This window comes from Tenrec ecaudatus, chromosome 10, assembly GCF_050624435.1.
Source record: "Tenrec ecaudatus isolate mTenEca1 chromosome 10, mTenEca1.hap1, whole genome shotgun sequence".
In the NCBI taxonomy this organism is placed as follows: Eukaryota; Metazoa; Chordata; class Mammalia; order Afrosoricida; family Tenrecidae; genus Tenrec; species Tenrec ecaudatus.
In genome coordinates, this window is record NC_134539.1 from 70068292 (window position 1) to 70085365 (window position 17074).

A 17074-nucleotide genomic window follows, 5' to 3' on the forward strand; every position below is an offset into this window, starting at 1 on the left:
AATTGGTCTTAATTCTATGTTATGGGAAAATGCACTGCACTAGTTGGGAAGCATTAACACGTACTTTGATTTGTTCCGTGATCCTAGGTGTCTAATACCAATTTCGTGTGGTTAATGAAGTGTGATTAATAGAAACACAAGTGGGGCATGTGCTTGTTGTTTTTGTTATTCTACATTTTTAATGGCCCCAAAAGTATAAGGAATGAAACAGACAACTAGATAAATTTGGGAACTAGAGAACTTTCAATAGGCAGGGCTTACTGATTTTTAATAACATTTCTTTAAAAGGATGTGTCTTTCTTTTTAAAATTCCAAATGATTGATAAGGGGAAATTTCCAGTAAGTCTTGTATAATGCTTGGGTAGAATAGGCCACTTTAATGGAATTCTTCTTCAGCTTATGGAACATGAGATTGGTTTTATCTTCGAATAAACCAGAAGCAATAACACCACACAGCTATAAATCAAGGTGATTTTAAAATACACACAAGTACAACTATTTATGCCACATAATTATATGAGTAACATTCCTAAGGGACTTTAAATCTTTACTACCCACTTCTGTCAAACACTCTCAAGCACAGAACTACATTAACAAAGCGAGTGGCATTCAATTTCCGACATTTCATCCCCACAGAAGGCAAAGCACAGCAACAACACATCTCAGAAATGCAAATTCCTTTAAGTGCAAATTTCCAGAACACAAGGTCAATCGAGAAACACATTTTAAAATTCAAGAAGTTCTCTTTTATAGATTAGTATGCTCAATAAGCAGTGTTCAAACACAATCATAAGTAATTTTGCAAAACGTGTTCCTAGTCTCTCTCTCTCCTCTCTCTCTCTTTCATACACACACAGATATCCCAACTGGTCCTTTTTAAGTTTCAAAATTTCACATTAGTACAAAATATTTAACCTTATAGGAATATCTCTTATCTTCATTTCAAAATATGAAATAGATTTTACTTGTCTCATAATAAGAACACCACCAGCAAAAACATTTCCTTTATGCTTGAGCTTAAAGTAACTATGAACAGCTCAAGACGGAAGAATTTTCATGAAATTACGAAAGCTTCCCAACCCAGTGCAACTTCCTTCTTAGGATTTGCCAAGCGTATACCTAGACACAGAAATAGAGAGTCATCCCAAGAACAAGGTACTGTTTTTGACTTTCTAACTCCGCCTGGATAGATGGGAGATCAAAGCCACGTCATCCCAGGAGCACATTTGTAGATGCCCCAGCGCCTTACACAGAGCTTGAGAATGGGACCACTTGCTTTCCGCCCACATAAACCTCCTCAATATTTCGATCGTCTCCTGCAAGAAAAAAGCAAGGAATCTTACATAACATGCTTATGCGTCAAGAATGATCTATATTGCCACTAGCAAACATAAGTGATTTCAAATGAAAGGAAAACACTTCTAATACAAAAAATACAAAAAGCTCTCTACCCATCCCCTCTCCATTAGATTATTGACATCTGGATAGAGGTGCATGAGGTGCATGACCATAAGCAAATGCTGCATCCAACTTAACGTGAGGTTTTGAATTCTGCAGTAAGGTGGAAGCAGCCAACCCTCCATTGTTCTCCAGCTGGTTTGTATTTCTGTCCTGAGCTGTGAGGAGTACTTAATCCAGAGACTGGGTGATTCCTGCATGGTGCAAACTGTTCCTCAAAGGCTGATGACTGTGTCCACCAAGAGGTGCCTGGGAAGAAAGGTCTGGAGATCCACTTCCAAAAGATCTGTCACAGAGTTAAGTACACTACGGGCGCAGCTGTACTCTGAAAACTTACAGGTCACCATGAATGGGAATCTACTTGATAGCAACTGGTTGTAGTTTAACTTGAAACTGGAGACTCATCCCCAGCATTAGATGAATGGGTTGCAGGACTCGACCTCCCCACATCACAGGCATTGCCCATCACAAGTTGACCTGGGGCTCTGAGCTCATTGCATGGAAGCAGAGCACAGTCTTCGGCACTAGTTATCGCTCCTCGCCCTCAGTGAGCAGAAGGGAATCCACAGTGGCTAAAAGGCTGTGTGACAGGACTCTACGGCACACTAATAGTGCAGCCTAGGGTGGAAGGTGGGGAGTAGAGAGGATGGAACACACACTGGCCTACTATTTTTCAGTGTAGGATTTATGGCTTCATGTCCTAGAGGGACATGTACATTTCAAAGAGTGCCTTTTAAATAGCACCCCTCAAATGGGCTTAATAATGAAGAACCTTAAAAAACCATGAGTAAGAGCAAGTGATCATGCCTAGAGCTTACCATATGATACTGTAATACAAAGAGAGAGAGAGAGAGAGAGAGAGAGAGAGAGAGAGAGAGAGAGAGAGAGAGAGAGAGAGAGAGAGAGAGAGGAGAGGAGAGGAGAGGAGAGGAGAGGAGAGGAGAGGAGAGGAGAGGAGAGGAGAGGAGAGGAGAGGAGAGGAGAGGAGAGGAGAGGAGAGGAGAGAGAGAGAGAGAGAGAGAGAGAGAGAGAGAGAGAGAGAGAGAGAGAGAGAAAGGTTTTATTTAGCATAGAGACATGCAACTACTTACCTAGATACAGGAACTTCTGGATAACAGCCTAAAATGGAAAACAAAAATAAGAAAGAAAACATTGGGAGCTGAGAAAAGCAAATTCAGACAGTTGGCAAAGGCAGGATATAGCCATTGAGTTTCCCGTCACAAAATCTACCTCTATTCGTTCTATAGTAAGGAAGGGTTTGTAGCTGCCAACCACTATTGACTGCTGACAAATGCTTACTCATTGACTAGAAGATCTTGGAAAAATGAAAATAATAATAATAAGAAGAATAGAGGATCTCGGTACATAACCTTGATGCCTCCACAAGAAAGTTTTACCCAGATTTAAGAAGTTAACGTGATAAAATAATTTAAAAATTCTGACCAGTGTGTGATTCAAGAAAAATGAATGGATAAGTGCTATTAAGTTAAGACATTTATTTTTAAGGAATAACAAAGTAAATTATATGAAAACCACAAATGCTACTAAATTCAGATAAACTCACACCGCATTCTAAGGACCTTGGTGTTGAAGTACCACACTGCTGAGCAAAGGTCAGTTGTTGAAACCCCCCAGCTACTGGGCAGAAGATGGGGCCCTCGGCCTTCTTAAAGATGAAGCAGCTCAACCTCACCACCATCAAGTAAATTCTGAGTCATCGTGAGTGATCCCAGAGGATAGACTAGAGCTGCCCCTGTGAGTTTCTGAGACGGGAAATTTTTGTGGAAATAGAAAGCCTCATCTTTCTTCCATGGAGCTGCTGGTGGTTTTGAACTGCTGACCTGGTAGTTTTCAGCTCACCATGTAACCTACTACCCCATGAGGGCTCCTCATCAATAGCCTGAGCAATTGTATGGGGGCAGTTCTACTCTGTCCGACAGGGCCACTATGAGTTGCATTCAACACAAAAGCGGTAGGTTTGGGTGTTTTTGTTTTATTTTGTTTATTATCACGGTTATATTTATGATCACATTGACTTTCCCCTTCAATTTTGCCTTTGGATCCTGGTTCATGAGGCCCATCTGGCAATCAACATTTACAGGACCTTGATGGGGGTGGGGTGGAGGGCAGAGACCAAACCTAACCTTTATACTCATGGGAAGACTGCCTTTTAATTAAATATGCATACTCGGCTAGCTGTATCGCTCATCTGTTAGTTTATCATACTGTGATGGCTTGTGTGTTGTTATGATGCTGGAAACTATGGTTACTGGTATTTCAAAGTGCAGCACGGTCACTGAGGTAAACAGGTTTCAATAGAGCTTCTAGACCATGAACAGACTAGGAAGAAGGAATGGGCTGTCCACTTCTGAGGGATTCTCCCCTGAAAACTGAATAGAAGCAGAACATCATCTTATAGAGCGCCAGCATTTGCGCACCTCTGTTAGGAGGCATTCAAAATATGACTGGCAAAGAGCTGCCTACTCAAAAGCAGAGTCTCATTAATGCCATAGATGGAGTCAAGCTTTTGGGACCTTCATTTGCTGATGGGGCACAACTCAAAACGAAAAGAACTTTCTGCCAGCATCCATTGATAATCAGGATGTGGAATGTACCAGGTATGAATCTAGGCAAATTAGAAGTCATCAGCAATGAAGTAGAATGCATAAAAATAGATACCAGGGGCATTAGGGAACTGAAATAGCCCTGGTATTAGAGCGGAAGTAGCCTAGTATTGGTCATTTTGAGTCAGTAATCATGTGGCTTACTATGCCTGAAGTTGCATATTCATGAGAAATGAATGGTATCACATTCATTGTTGAAAAGAATATTCCAAGATCTATCTTGTGGTAGAGTGCTGTCTCTGATAGGATAATATCTATATGTCTATAGTAAATGTAAATATAACTCAAATCTGCACACCAACTGCCAAAGCTAGTGATGGAGAAATTGAAGATTTTAACCAGCTTTTGCAGTATAACTGATCAAACATGCAATCAAGATGCATTGATCATTACTGATAATTGGAATGTGAAAATTGAAACAAAAAAGAAAGAAAAGAGGGCTTCGGTGATCTAAAAGAGATGCATCATAAAATTTTCCAACATTACAAATCTCTTTTTTCAACAACATAAATGGCAAATATACACATGGACCTGACCAGATGAACTACATGGGAATCAAACTGACTACATCTATGGGAAGAGGTGATGGAGCAGGTAAATATCATCATTATAAACATCAGCAGCAGCAGGCAAAGCAACGCCAGCGCCCAACTGTGGAAAAGATCATCAATTGTTTATACCTAAGTTTAGGTTCAAGTTGCAGAATATGAAAACAAGTTCACTAGAGTCAAAATATGACCATGAGTATATCTCACCTGCATTTAAAGACTATCTCAACAACAGCTTCAGCACATTGAACACTCATGACAGAAGACCTGAAGAGCAGTGGTGTGACATTAATAACATCTTCCGTTAACAAAGCAAGTGGTCATTTAAAAAGAAAAAATCAAAGTGGATATCAGAAGAGACTCTGAAACATGCTCTTGAATAGAGAGTAGCTAAACAATGGAAGACATTATCAATTAAAGAGCTGAACAGAAATTTTCAAAGAGCAGGTAGGAAAAACAAAGCAAAGCATTATAGTGAAATGTGCAAAGACCCGGTATTAGAAAGCTAAAACAAGACTATCCACAGCATATATTAAACTGAAACACTGAAAGAAAAATCCAAGCCTCAAGTTTCAATATTGAAGGATTCAATGGGCAAACACTGAATGGAGATGGACATGGGGGAGGAGGGGAAAGAGGAGGAGGAGGAGGGGAAATACAAAGAGTAATTGAACACAAAACACAAAGAATTATTGAACCAAAAAGAACAGTTTGACATTCAGTAATTCCAAGAGATAACATATGCTCAAGAACTGATGGTATTAGAGAAAAAAAAAACACCCAAGTTACACTGAAGGCATTAGTGAAAAACAAGGCTTCAGAAATGGACAAAATATCAATTAAAATGTTTTAACAAATTGATGAAGCACTTACTCATCTATGCCAAGAAATTTGGAAGAGGGCAACAGATTGAAGATGGAAATAGATTGGAAGTGTCCATTAAACAACGTCAAGAACAACATGGTCCAGTAGAATGTGGAAATTATTAAACAATATCACTCACAAGCAAGTAAAAACTTGCTGAAGATGATTGCAGTAACACATGGACAAAGAGCAACCAGAAATTCGAGCAGCATTCAGAAAAGGGCATAGAACGAAGATTATCATTGTTATCAGTGGGATCTTGGCTGAAAGTAGAAAATATCAGAAAAATGTTCACTTATGTTTTATTTACTATGTAAAGGCATTCAACTGTGTAGATACTCACAAACTCTGGATAACACAGAGAAATGGGAGGCAGTCACTCAAACAGAACGAGCGGGCACTGCATGGTTGAAAATCAAGAAAGATAGGCCCACATCAGGGTTGTATGCTTTCACCATACTTAATCTGCATGCTGAGCAAATATTCCAAGAAGCTGGAATCCATGAAGAAGAATGCGGTCTCAGGATTAGAGAAAGGCTCATTAACAACCTGCGACACACAGATGGCACGACCTTACTTGCTGAAAGTCAAGAGGGCTTGAAGGGACTACTGAGGAAGATCAGTCTCAGTGTGGATCACAATGCAACGTAATGAAAACCAAATTCTTCACAGTTGGACCGATACACAACAATCGTGTAAATGGAGAAAACTTATGAAGGATTTGATATTCCTTTGGAACTACGTTCATGGAAGCAGAAGAAAAACGAATGATGTGTTGTATTGAGTGCATATGCCACACCAGATTATGTCCAGTGGAAGAGAGCAAAGCTGTCACTTTGGGGATTAAACGGACCTGACCCCAAGATGCGCTGTTTTCAGTTGCATCATATGCATGTGAAAGTTGGGCAAAGGAGTAAAGAAGACCAGAGAAGAAGTGGTGAATGGAATTAGGAGGCTGTCAACGAATGCCGAAAGGACGACTGTCAGAAGGACAAACATTTGTCTTGGAAGATCTTCAGCCAGAGAGCTCTTTCAAAGGACGGTGAGACTTTGCCTTGTGTACGTTGGACGCTATCACGGAAAAGGACATCATGCTTAGTAAAGGGCCAGTGGGAAAAGAAAGGAAGATCTTCAATTCGTTGGACTAACACAGTGGCGGCAACAATGGGCACAAACTTCACAGCTGTGAGGACAGCGCAGGATCAGGCAATGTTTGTAGGGTCTGCTGTATGGTCACTATGGGTTGGAGCTGATTCGACAGCATCTGACAGCCACAGCACAGCTAGCTTATAAAAACCCGGTAAGAACCCAAAAGCAGAGTCATTCTGATAGAGGGAAGAGCTGCCCAAGTATCACTCTGAGGAAGACCTGTAGCAGGGGGGCCTAATCTTCAGCTGTGCTGGTTGAAGAAGGAAGAGATCTCCTCTCTTCTTTGATTCTTCCAGGCCCTGTCAGTATACCCTGCACCCCGAGCTTCCCGATGTATCCCCTGAGTTGCATCCCAAATTGTATTCAGTTATTTCTGGATTGCTATCCTAATTACCCATACAACTGTGATTATAGCGTGTGAATTCTTGCTCGTTCTTTGTGAGCACTGTAGCCTATTACTGAACCCAGCAGAGAAATAGGAAGTGAAATAATGGAGACGTGAGAAGGTGGAAATAAATTTAACCTCTGACTTACGGCAACCAGTATTAAGCGGATTCTGGTTCACAGCCATGCCCTTAAATTAATGAATCAGTGTATAAATAGTAATATGTGCTTTGGAAGAAAACACTATTAGATAAATAATTGTTATTAAAGTACGAACTATCTTATTTACTCATGTAAAATCATTTTCTAATAAGGGAAACAATGCACTGAAACTCATTTCTTATAAAATTGAGAAAAATTAATGAAACAGAGTGGCTAAGTGTCTGGTAGGAAGGTCCTCAGTTTGAATCTAAACTCTGCCACTTAAACACTGGCCAGGAGTCCTTTGGTAAATTGCTTAAGTTCTTCTAAATTTCAATGACCTTCTAAATATAGAATAGCTAAGTTAGCAGTACCTATATAGAATTGTTCTGATGCTTAAATGAAATGATCTAAGAAAAGTGCTTAATCCCACACTTAGCTTACTTAGTACAGAGTAAGGGGCCTTTAAGTGCTCACTGGAATGTGGCTGCTTAGAGAAAATAAATTCAAAATACCAATATCTTAAAACCATTATTCTGAAAATTACTGTCATGAAGTTGTAATAATAGCTTACAGACCTTTACCCCATCCAAGTTTCTCCCGATTTCTATTAGAATGCTTCAGCTTTTATTTTTTTCTACTGGGGCTAAGCTATCATGACTATTTTATAGAATAAATGCCTTTTGATTAAGGTTCTTTTACTTACCTCTGACATATCACTGGCAAAATCTCCATAGAACAGGTCAATGGGCGAGTCGGATGCCTTGGGGTTGATCAGCAGTGCATCAAATTCCTTGCCCACGTCAAAGTTTCCAATCTCACTGTCCAGTCCCAGGGCTACAGAATGGCACAACGTAATAAATGGTCAGTATCTTGTTGTGCCAGACTCTGCAAACACCCCAGGTTTCAGGGTCAGAGTCAAGCAACCTAACACTCGAAAGAAAAAAAATATCTTAACAGTGAAGGAAGGCAGGCTCTCTCATTCTAGAAGGATAGAACATTTCTACTTATAAAAGCTGAGTAAGGCTCAAAATTAAAAAAACAAACAAACAACTCTCCCTGTCATCGAGTGGATCCCAACTCTTCGCACCTTACAGGACAGAATAGACCTGTCCCTATGGTTTTCAAGGCGGTAAATCTTTTACAAGAATAGATAGCCTCAACTGTCGACAGTGGAGCAACTAGTATATTTGAACCACCAACCCTGTGGTTAGCAGTCCAACACATAACACCCACTATACCACCAGAGCTCCTGCAAAGACAGGAAGAGAAAAATCTGAGTATAAAAACAGTTCCCTTCATTACTATGGTCCTAATTCTGATGGTAGCACTATGTCTATATCTACCCTTTGTCCCCTAGCCACTCAAAGATTGACCGTCTTGTTGAGACACAGGATGATTCACTTGATATAAACCCCTTTCCCTCCGATTCCATCCTGTGCTCTGAGTCCTTTCCCTGCCTTTTTTGGTTACTCTTGTTCTCTTTGTTCTTTGAAATAGTTTAGAAGATCTGTTTTAATGGCAGTGAAATGAGTCTCAAATAACGAATCATCTGCCTGCATATCTGATAATGCAGGAAGATTCATTATTAATTTCTCAGTTTAAATTCTTGTGATAAAAATATAATTCTACTTTTCAAAGTGAAAAATCGTACAATTTAATAATCCCAATTCTTAGAAAACAGCCCAATTTGTTTGTAACCTTAAAGCATTTCTGATCATAGGTCAATAATACCTACCGATTCTGTCTGTCCCTTAGCTAGAATTTATCTTCTATTGATATTGGATACTGGGTAAGAGCATCATTTAATTCTATGATTTAGTTTCAGAAAGTATGGGGCTTGGCTTTCCTGGTCAAAAGGAGGGCATTGAAGCCAACATTCCTTAGGGAGTGTGGTCTAAATAAGGTGCTCGCTCAGGTGACATGTTAGAAAGACACATTCAAAGGAATGTCAACTGAGTGGAACATTATTTCAGTTTGTATGTGTTTGCTGTATTCTATCACTGTCCAGAATATACATGCAAAACATAATGGATTAATATATTCCCATTAGGCAACATCTGATACTTTATATTTTTTGTGCACACATATCCAGAAATCTTTTTCCAGTTCTTTGATCACCGACTTAGAAATCCTCCTTATTTATAAAAGATTATTTAAATCGTCCCTCTTATTTTCAAGGGTGGGGAGGAAGTGTTTTGTTTTTTAGCTGAAGGACCCTCCTAGCAATACAGGAGTGCAAAAATTATTGGAAATGGTAAAAAACAGCCAGGGGACTTCTACTAATTATGTGGGGAGGGACTGAATGTCATGCAAAGACTTTCAAAAGACTTTGCCTTCTACTTTACCAAAAGCAATTCAATAGGGAATTCCATTTTGTTGATATGAATATGATTACATGGGAGAACTCATAAAGCTGATGAATGATATTTGCATATCAACCAACTATATGTTTACATCTTTCTCCTTCTAAAGAGGCTTGGATAAGTAGTGCACTTTAACATATACACAAAAGGCCCTGTGTAGACAGGCATATTACACGGGAAGATGTTTCTGTGTAGAGCAGCAGGTAAGAGGCTACTATCTGGTCTTAGATCTTCCAGATCCGAATTATGGTGCACTGTGGGTTGGCAGTTATGTAAGCCTTGGATTCCTTGTTTGGAAGATGGGATTCATTAGTGGTTGTGACATTTTTAAAATGCAAATAAAGCAAGTTGCATAGTGCCCATTCCAGGTAATCTTCCAGGAAGTGTTGGTTCTTGTTTGGACTAAGATTATTAGTAGCACGCCAGCCAATAGAAAGCATGTTACTTTGCTCAATATAGGAATACTGGTTATTTTCAAAGAACTTTTTGCATGTGACCAATATAAAAAAGTTACCTAGAAAAATGATCAATATGACAGTGCTGTAACAAACAGCTATCTGACCTCGGCTGAAGACAGAACTCGTTGAAAGAAGGTCACCACTGCTTGCCTGTGCACTGACTTTACTTCTATGTTTTGGGTATGCTTTCTGAGATGCAACTGGACTATGCAATGCATGCAGATACCACCGCGTATGTCACCACCTTCTATGCAGGGACAGAGAACAACCTACGCAGGGACTAAGGTTGGGAGAGCAACTAGTCATTACCTTCACTTCCTCCAAGAGTAGCTAGTCTGAAGACTTCTTTGAGAGTGAGGCTCTTCTCATTTATCTTATTAATTGAAAGGCCATTAGAAACCATCACCGCTCTTCTGATGGCGTCCAGCATGGAAGCTGAGTAACCTCCGGCAACATCTATGGTGGACGAGAGAAAGCCAGAACAGTAACCTTATGAAGGGAATAGTCGATAGATCAGGTGCGTTTTAAAAATTAGACCTACCAAAAAAAAAAACAGAAAAAAAGATGTTGTCTTCCAACGCACACCAACATTTAAAGGAATTTAAAAAATCTGTAACTAGTATCCAAAGCAGACCTAGATGAGTTTCATAGGGCTGCAGCAACACATTCCGACAAAGTTGGAGGCTCCAAACAACAGAACTTTACTGTCTCTGAGTTCTGTAAATCCCAATTTACAGAGGCTACCAAAGTTCAAATTTATAGCCTTCCCAAAAGCTCCAGGGGAGGATGCTTCCATGCCTCGTCCAGCTTCTGGAGGCTCTGAGTGTTCCCTGACCAGTGGCGGCATCACACAGCCCCTGCCTCCATCTTTACATCACGGCCATCTTCCTTGTGTTTTTCCAGGGTCTCCCTGTTTCATCTCTTGTAAGGACACCCACCAATCGATCCATGCCGCACCCTAGTTCAGCATGATCTCACCTCACGTGTCTTATTTGAAATACACACGCAAACGCTTTCATCCCTCATAAGGTCACTTCCTGAAGTTCTGGGTTGAGACAGCTTTTGGAGGCTGTAGTGCAACCCACTACAATACCCAAGAGGTTAAACAGAGTGAGAAAAATACACTCTGATCTCAGACTGTCCTCTAGTAGAACACTCGTGGAAATTGCACAAATATGACTGCATAACGATAATTTAGATCATGTAATAAATGGCTTAAAATAAACTCATTGTTCCATACACACAAAATCTATCCAACGCTATTAACATTCAGATGAGAACTTATGGGAAATTAAAAATACGCCTCTTTATGGTAATTTTTCAGGAATAGCTTTTAGAACGAGCGTTTATCTTCTGGAAGATTAGTATAATAAATGCTGAGGTAGAGAGCTTTAGATGATGGTTGGCATCATTACATGAGGAATGAAATGTTTGGTGATTTAAATAGCATGTCTAATCATAATTAAGTTGAAATACTACCACCTTTGGCAAGCACAATGTAGAAGTTATTAAATGAGTTTGTATAAATAAATGTCAAGTAAGTTAGCATGTCTTATTAGAATAATGTTTATCTATAGCTAATAAAATATACTTCGTATTTCAAAGTATCCTTCTATATTTTCTAAGTAGACATTTATAAGTGTTAGTACCCATATCTATTGCAAAGATCAAATGCAAGTGCCTATTATAAGTAGTAATTCTAGGTTGCAGTTCAATTTTATGTTCAATCATCTTACACATCCTTGGATAAACTTGTCTAGATGGATTATTTGGGGGGGGGGGGTTGTTTGTTTTTTTTGGAAGCCAGAGCACTGTTTATCAGATGATAAGCTAGTTCCCTGAGAAGCTTTATTTCCTCTACGTAAGTTTTCAGCTGTACGAACACACAGTTATTGTTGTTAGCTGCACTCAAGTTGTTCTTAGCTCATAGCAATGCCACACACAACGAAAAAAGCACTGCCTACTCCTATGTTAACAGCATGCTTGCTGATAAGATGGTTGTGATCCACAGAAATTTCCAGTGGTTGATTTTGGGGACATCACCAGACTTTTCTTCCTAGTTTATCTTTATCTGAGATCCATAGAAACCTGTTCAGCATCATAGCATCACTGCTTCCAAGGACAGGCAGAGGGACTGCAAATGAGGTGCCCTGGAAGGGGATTGAACCTGGGTCTCTGAAATGGAAGGTGAGAATTCTACCACGGATCCACCACTTAATTGTTCATCAAATCCTAAGTTTTAATATAATATCAAACCAAGGGAAATAGCTAATGTACAACATGCTCAAACTATTCTGTCTGGTACGTCCTTCTTTATTGCTATAATAAATAAAATGTTAAGCCCATGAGGCATAATAATATCAATATGACATGTAAAATCTAAATTTTTATTTGCAGGGAAAGACTGGAAGGGGACAAAGAAAACAATGCAATGCAGTTAGGATGGTATAATTACACAAGGTTAAAATAGTAGAATTTATGAAAAATTATAGAAAATATTTCCCTCAATAGTTAATAAAATAACCCTATATAAAGAAAGACTAAGGAAATAACTACCTGCAACTCAAACTATTTTGAGATATGCCTTATTATGCTATTGATTCAATCATGCTAGCTTCTGATAGCTTAATAGGTTGACCTCTAAGAACAAGGTCAGCAGTTCAAAACCAACCGGTCATTCCAAGGGAGTAAGGTGTGGCTTTCTACTCCCACCAACATTTACAGTCTCAGGAACTCACAGGGAAATTCAATAGCGCCCTATAGGACTAACCTTTAGGGTCACTGTTAAGTCAGAATCAACTTGATGGTGTGAGTTTTCGTTTTGCTTTTGAGCTTCTTCTAGTTGCCAATTTTATATGATGAAACAAACATCAAGGCAACAACAGTGTGCTGGTCAAATAAAGAACCCTGGGCCTCACACACTGAGGTGTTTAGCCAGTCGGGGAATTGTTTGAGTTCCTCTGGTGGCCTGTCACCTCGCAGGCATGTGAAAGTTAGCGACTGAGTAAGAAAGACTAAAGAAGAATTCATACATTTGTGTCACGATGCTGTCCAGGAATATTGAAAAGACCACCGACTATCAAAAGAACAAACAACTCGATCTTGGAAGTAGTCAGCCAGAATGCTCCTTAGAAATAAGGATGCCAGACGTTATGTCAGGTACTTTGGATAAATCAGACCCTAGGGACGGACAACATGCTTGGCCAAGGACAAGGGTCAACCAAAAAGAGGAAGACCCTCGTGTGATGGATTCACTGTGGCTGCAACCGTGGGCTCAAGCATAACAAACTCGTGAGGATGGGATAGAAGCGGGCAGGGTTTTGTTCTTTTGTGCATACAATCTCTATGAGTTCGACAACAACAAAAACAACAACATTTGCATGGCAGTCAAGCTTTCTTATAGGGGTCCATGATGATAGGAACTGCCTGATCCCTGTGTGTGTTAGTCTGGGTCCTTCAGAGAAACAAATCCACAGAAACTCATGTATAAGAGTTTTATATAAAGGGTAAATGCACATCAAAAGAAAAAAAAATCCCAAACCAGTGCTGCCCAAACCCACAAGTCCAACATTAACCCTTAAGTCTGACACCAATCCACAAAGTTTTCCTCCTTCTCACAAAACATATGCAATGACACCAACTGCAGGAGGAAAGCCGAATCAGTGAACATGTAAGCATCTCAGCACTGGCAGGAGTCTCCACCCAGGGCTGCATCGGGGTACATCCATATGGCTTTTCCTTGGGGATGTCTTGCAGGAAGTAAGCCTTGCCAGCTGAAGCAGGGAATTGGCTAAGGCAGCTGCACCCTGGTCCAACCGTCAGAGAGCAAAAGACCCGAGAACTAGAAAGGCGAGGCTCGCTGAGCCATTTATCCCTCCATCCTTCAATTAACCCCACATGTGTTTATGAGCCAGGTTGGCACAATAAACTAACTACATCACCGTGGTACTGGGCAAGGCTTTCTCCATAATGAGGCGGAATTCTTGAGTACTTTATTCCTGGGAAAATTTCATTTACCATATACTAAAAGGAGCCTGGTGGCACAGTGATTAAGTACTTGGCTGTTAACAGAAAAGTTAGTAGCTTCAGCCCACCAGTCGCCTACCAGTCACCGCATGGGAAAAAGATGTAGCAGACAGGTCGCTAGATTAGGGAACAAGGGGGCGGGGGAGGGTTGTTTCCATTGAATGCCTGTGGTACATGAACATTAGCTGTCCGTGCCACAATACACAGGTTGGAAAGAAATCAGGCACACGAATCAGACACCGATGGGAAAATCCAGAACTGAGCATGCTCAAACGCAAGTCACCTAGGCCCAGGTGGGAGGTACACCTGGGTGCACAATGCTAGGCACCAGCGACAGGACATCACACAGGTGTGCCTAGAGACTCAGCCAATAAGGTCGGCCAATACCCTCAACCACGCCTCCCCATCCAGTGGGGAGAAAAGCCGGCTGTGGGCAGGCCACTGGCCCATCTCTTCTCTTGTTCTGGTGCACATCCTCCCGAATGTACCGAGGGCCTGCTCTTGGCCCTTGGGGATTTCGACTCTTGGTTCCACATGTGTGGTTTTGTGCTCCTGTTGGGATATTCTTTCCATGTGGGTTTCCCCGCTCTTCTGAAGTGGCATCTTCAGCCATGAGCTCCCGAGCCGTGCCCATACAAACTTGTACTTTTTGAGCCTGTAATACCTGAAACTTTCCTTTCCCTCAGAAAGTCACTTGGATTTACAAAAGTGCTTCTGCCTTGTTGTGAAGCAAGAACTGAGGCAAACCATGCCAGAAACCCAACATAGCCATTTGCTTCTGTAAGGATTACAGCCTTGGGAACCTTCTGGGCATGTCTCCTCTGCCCCAGGGTCACTGAGTAGAAATCAACTTGGCAGTAATGGGCTCAAGGTTGTTTTTTTAAAGAGACTATGAACATTGGAAAGAGAAATCATGAAGTTTCAAATTGTATAGGCCTTCTTTTAAATTATGGAACTGGAAGTTTCTTGTCTTGTTGGCCATTGCCAGGTCATTGAATATCTGGGAACATCAATTTCCTCGTGAAATAGAGAATCAAATACAACAATACACATGCTGGAAAAGCAGGATTAAAAGGCAACGGCTGTCACGGACAGAAAGAGAAAGGAAAAACTGGCAGTAACCAGAGGTTTAGAGCAGTGGTTCTCAACCTTCCTAATGCCATAACCCTTTAATAGAGTTCCTCAGGTTGTGGTGACCCCAACCATAACATTATTTTCGTTGCCACTTCATAACTGTCATTTTGCTACTGTTATAAATCATCATGTAAATATCTGATATGCAGGATGTATTTTCATTTGTTACAAATTGAATGTCATTAAAGCATAGTGATTCATCACAAAAACAATGTTATATATTGTGAAATATTTATTTCTAATTGCAAATAAATGAAATTTTTTCTTGAAGCATGGCATAGCTTGGGTAACAATCTTTACGCTGGGTACTCACTCGTATGTGGGCGTATCTGCATGTGGGTGGACCTGCCTGGAGATGGATAGAGGAGCGGTGTCTCGGTTCCTATGATCATCAGAAATATGTGTTTTCTGATGGTGTTAGGTGACCCCATGTGAAAGGGTCGTTCGACGCCTAAAGGGGTCGCGACCCAGAGATTGAGAACCACTGGTTTACAATGTCGATGTACTGCTATTGTTGGATGATCTTCAACAAAATGTTACTTATTGTTCCCTAGTTTGCGTATTCTGTTGGGTCACCCCTTCGTTGGAATGGGTACAAATATGGACCTCTTCCTGTCAGTTGATCAAGCAGCTGTCTTCCAAATGTCCTGCATAGACAAGTAAGTGCTTCACTGCTTCATCAGCTTGTTGAAACATTTCCCTTGGTATTCCATCAATTCCTGGAGCTTCGTTTCTGAATTAAGTCACTCTATCATATTTACCCAAACATTTGTCAACACACAACCTTGCTCTTTTCTTTTTAAGGCCATCTTTATTTATGAGCATTACATGAGCTTATAATTTATGAGCTTGTAATTCTTACAAGCTTTTAACATAGATATTGTTATAGTTGTTACTGGTGATGGTGTTATAAAAATTATGAAATGAAGCTTTAGAAAATTTATGCAATTTTCTCAAGGTCTTATAGATAAAGGCCGACACAGAATTCAGAGGTCAAGCTTTGCCTACTTTTAAGCCAAAGCTGTACAACCTAAAGTCAGGAACTAGAGACCATATAAGAACAAAATCCTAGAAAATTCAAAAGCATCATCTACCTGATTTTTGCATTTCATCCTGCTAAGTGTTTCTTTAACTGTTTATGGTATGTAACAAAAATCGTCATTTTTTCCCCTAACCCATTAAAAGCCTTTTTGGTGAAGGTGAAGGTAAATTAACTGTTTACCTGCTTTAGGAACCAAAAAACAAACCTGCATCAGTTATGACTCACAACAGGCTCGGCCTACAGGATTTCAAAGGCTGTGATCTTTATGGACATAGACGGTTTTATCTTTCTTCCACAGAGCAGCAGAGGGATGAGAACCTCTGACTTTTTTGTTAGAAGCCAAAAGCTCCTCCTGCCTTAATACCTGTGCCTGTATCCAGGGATTAGCATCATAATTCATGGCTTAAATTACAATTTTGAAAATTATGATTTCCCTGGTTCATGTAAAACTGATGAGAATTTCTAATCTAGTGCATCTCTTTTACAAGAACAATGAATTATTATGTGTGGTGGTCAGTAAAGCAATATTGCTACTGGGTTACATTTCCTACATGGATGGACTCACTCAAACACAATGTATTTAAACCTGTCTCCATAATCAACGGATGTCTGCAGACAAGTCCCCTCAGTAATAACGTGGTCTTAAGTCTCATTGGGGTGCCTTCCATTAAAGGGCCATTCACACTTCTTTTTGTTGCCAAAACTCAATTAAAAAAACCCAAAACACTCCCTGACATCAAGTTGATTCTGACTCATCGCAACCCTACAGGACAGGGCAGAACTGTCCCCTCTGGGGTTCTGACTCGGCAGATATTGAAAGCACAGAATTCCCAAGGGAGGGAAAACAACCCCCCTGCCATTGAGTCAACTGCCCCTGTGA

The 17074-nt window shown here is 40.4% G+C and overlaps 1 protein-coding gene across 1 annotated transcript in view; it reads right to left on the reverse strand.

The window, feature by feature from the left end:
* Nucleotides 1–1245: 1245 nt before the first annotated feature.
* The window catches only part of GDA (guanine deaminase), a 102322-nt gene continuing 86493 nt past the window's right edge, over nt 1246–17074 (reverse strand). Inside the window, exons 11-14 of the mRNA XM_075559067.1 lie at nt 10302–10448; nt 7875–8005; nt 2550–2577; nt 1246–1316 (exon numbers count right to left, since the gene is read on the reverse strand). Of these exons, the coding sequence (XP_075415182.1) occupies nt 1246–1316; nt 2550–2577; nt 7875–8005; nt 10302–10448 (377 nt within the window). The remainder of the gene's footprint in view (nt 1317–2549; nt 2578–7874; nt 8006–10301; nt 10449–17074) is intronic.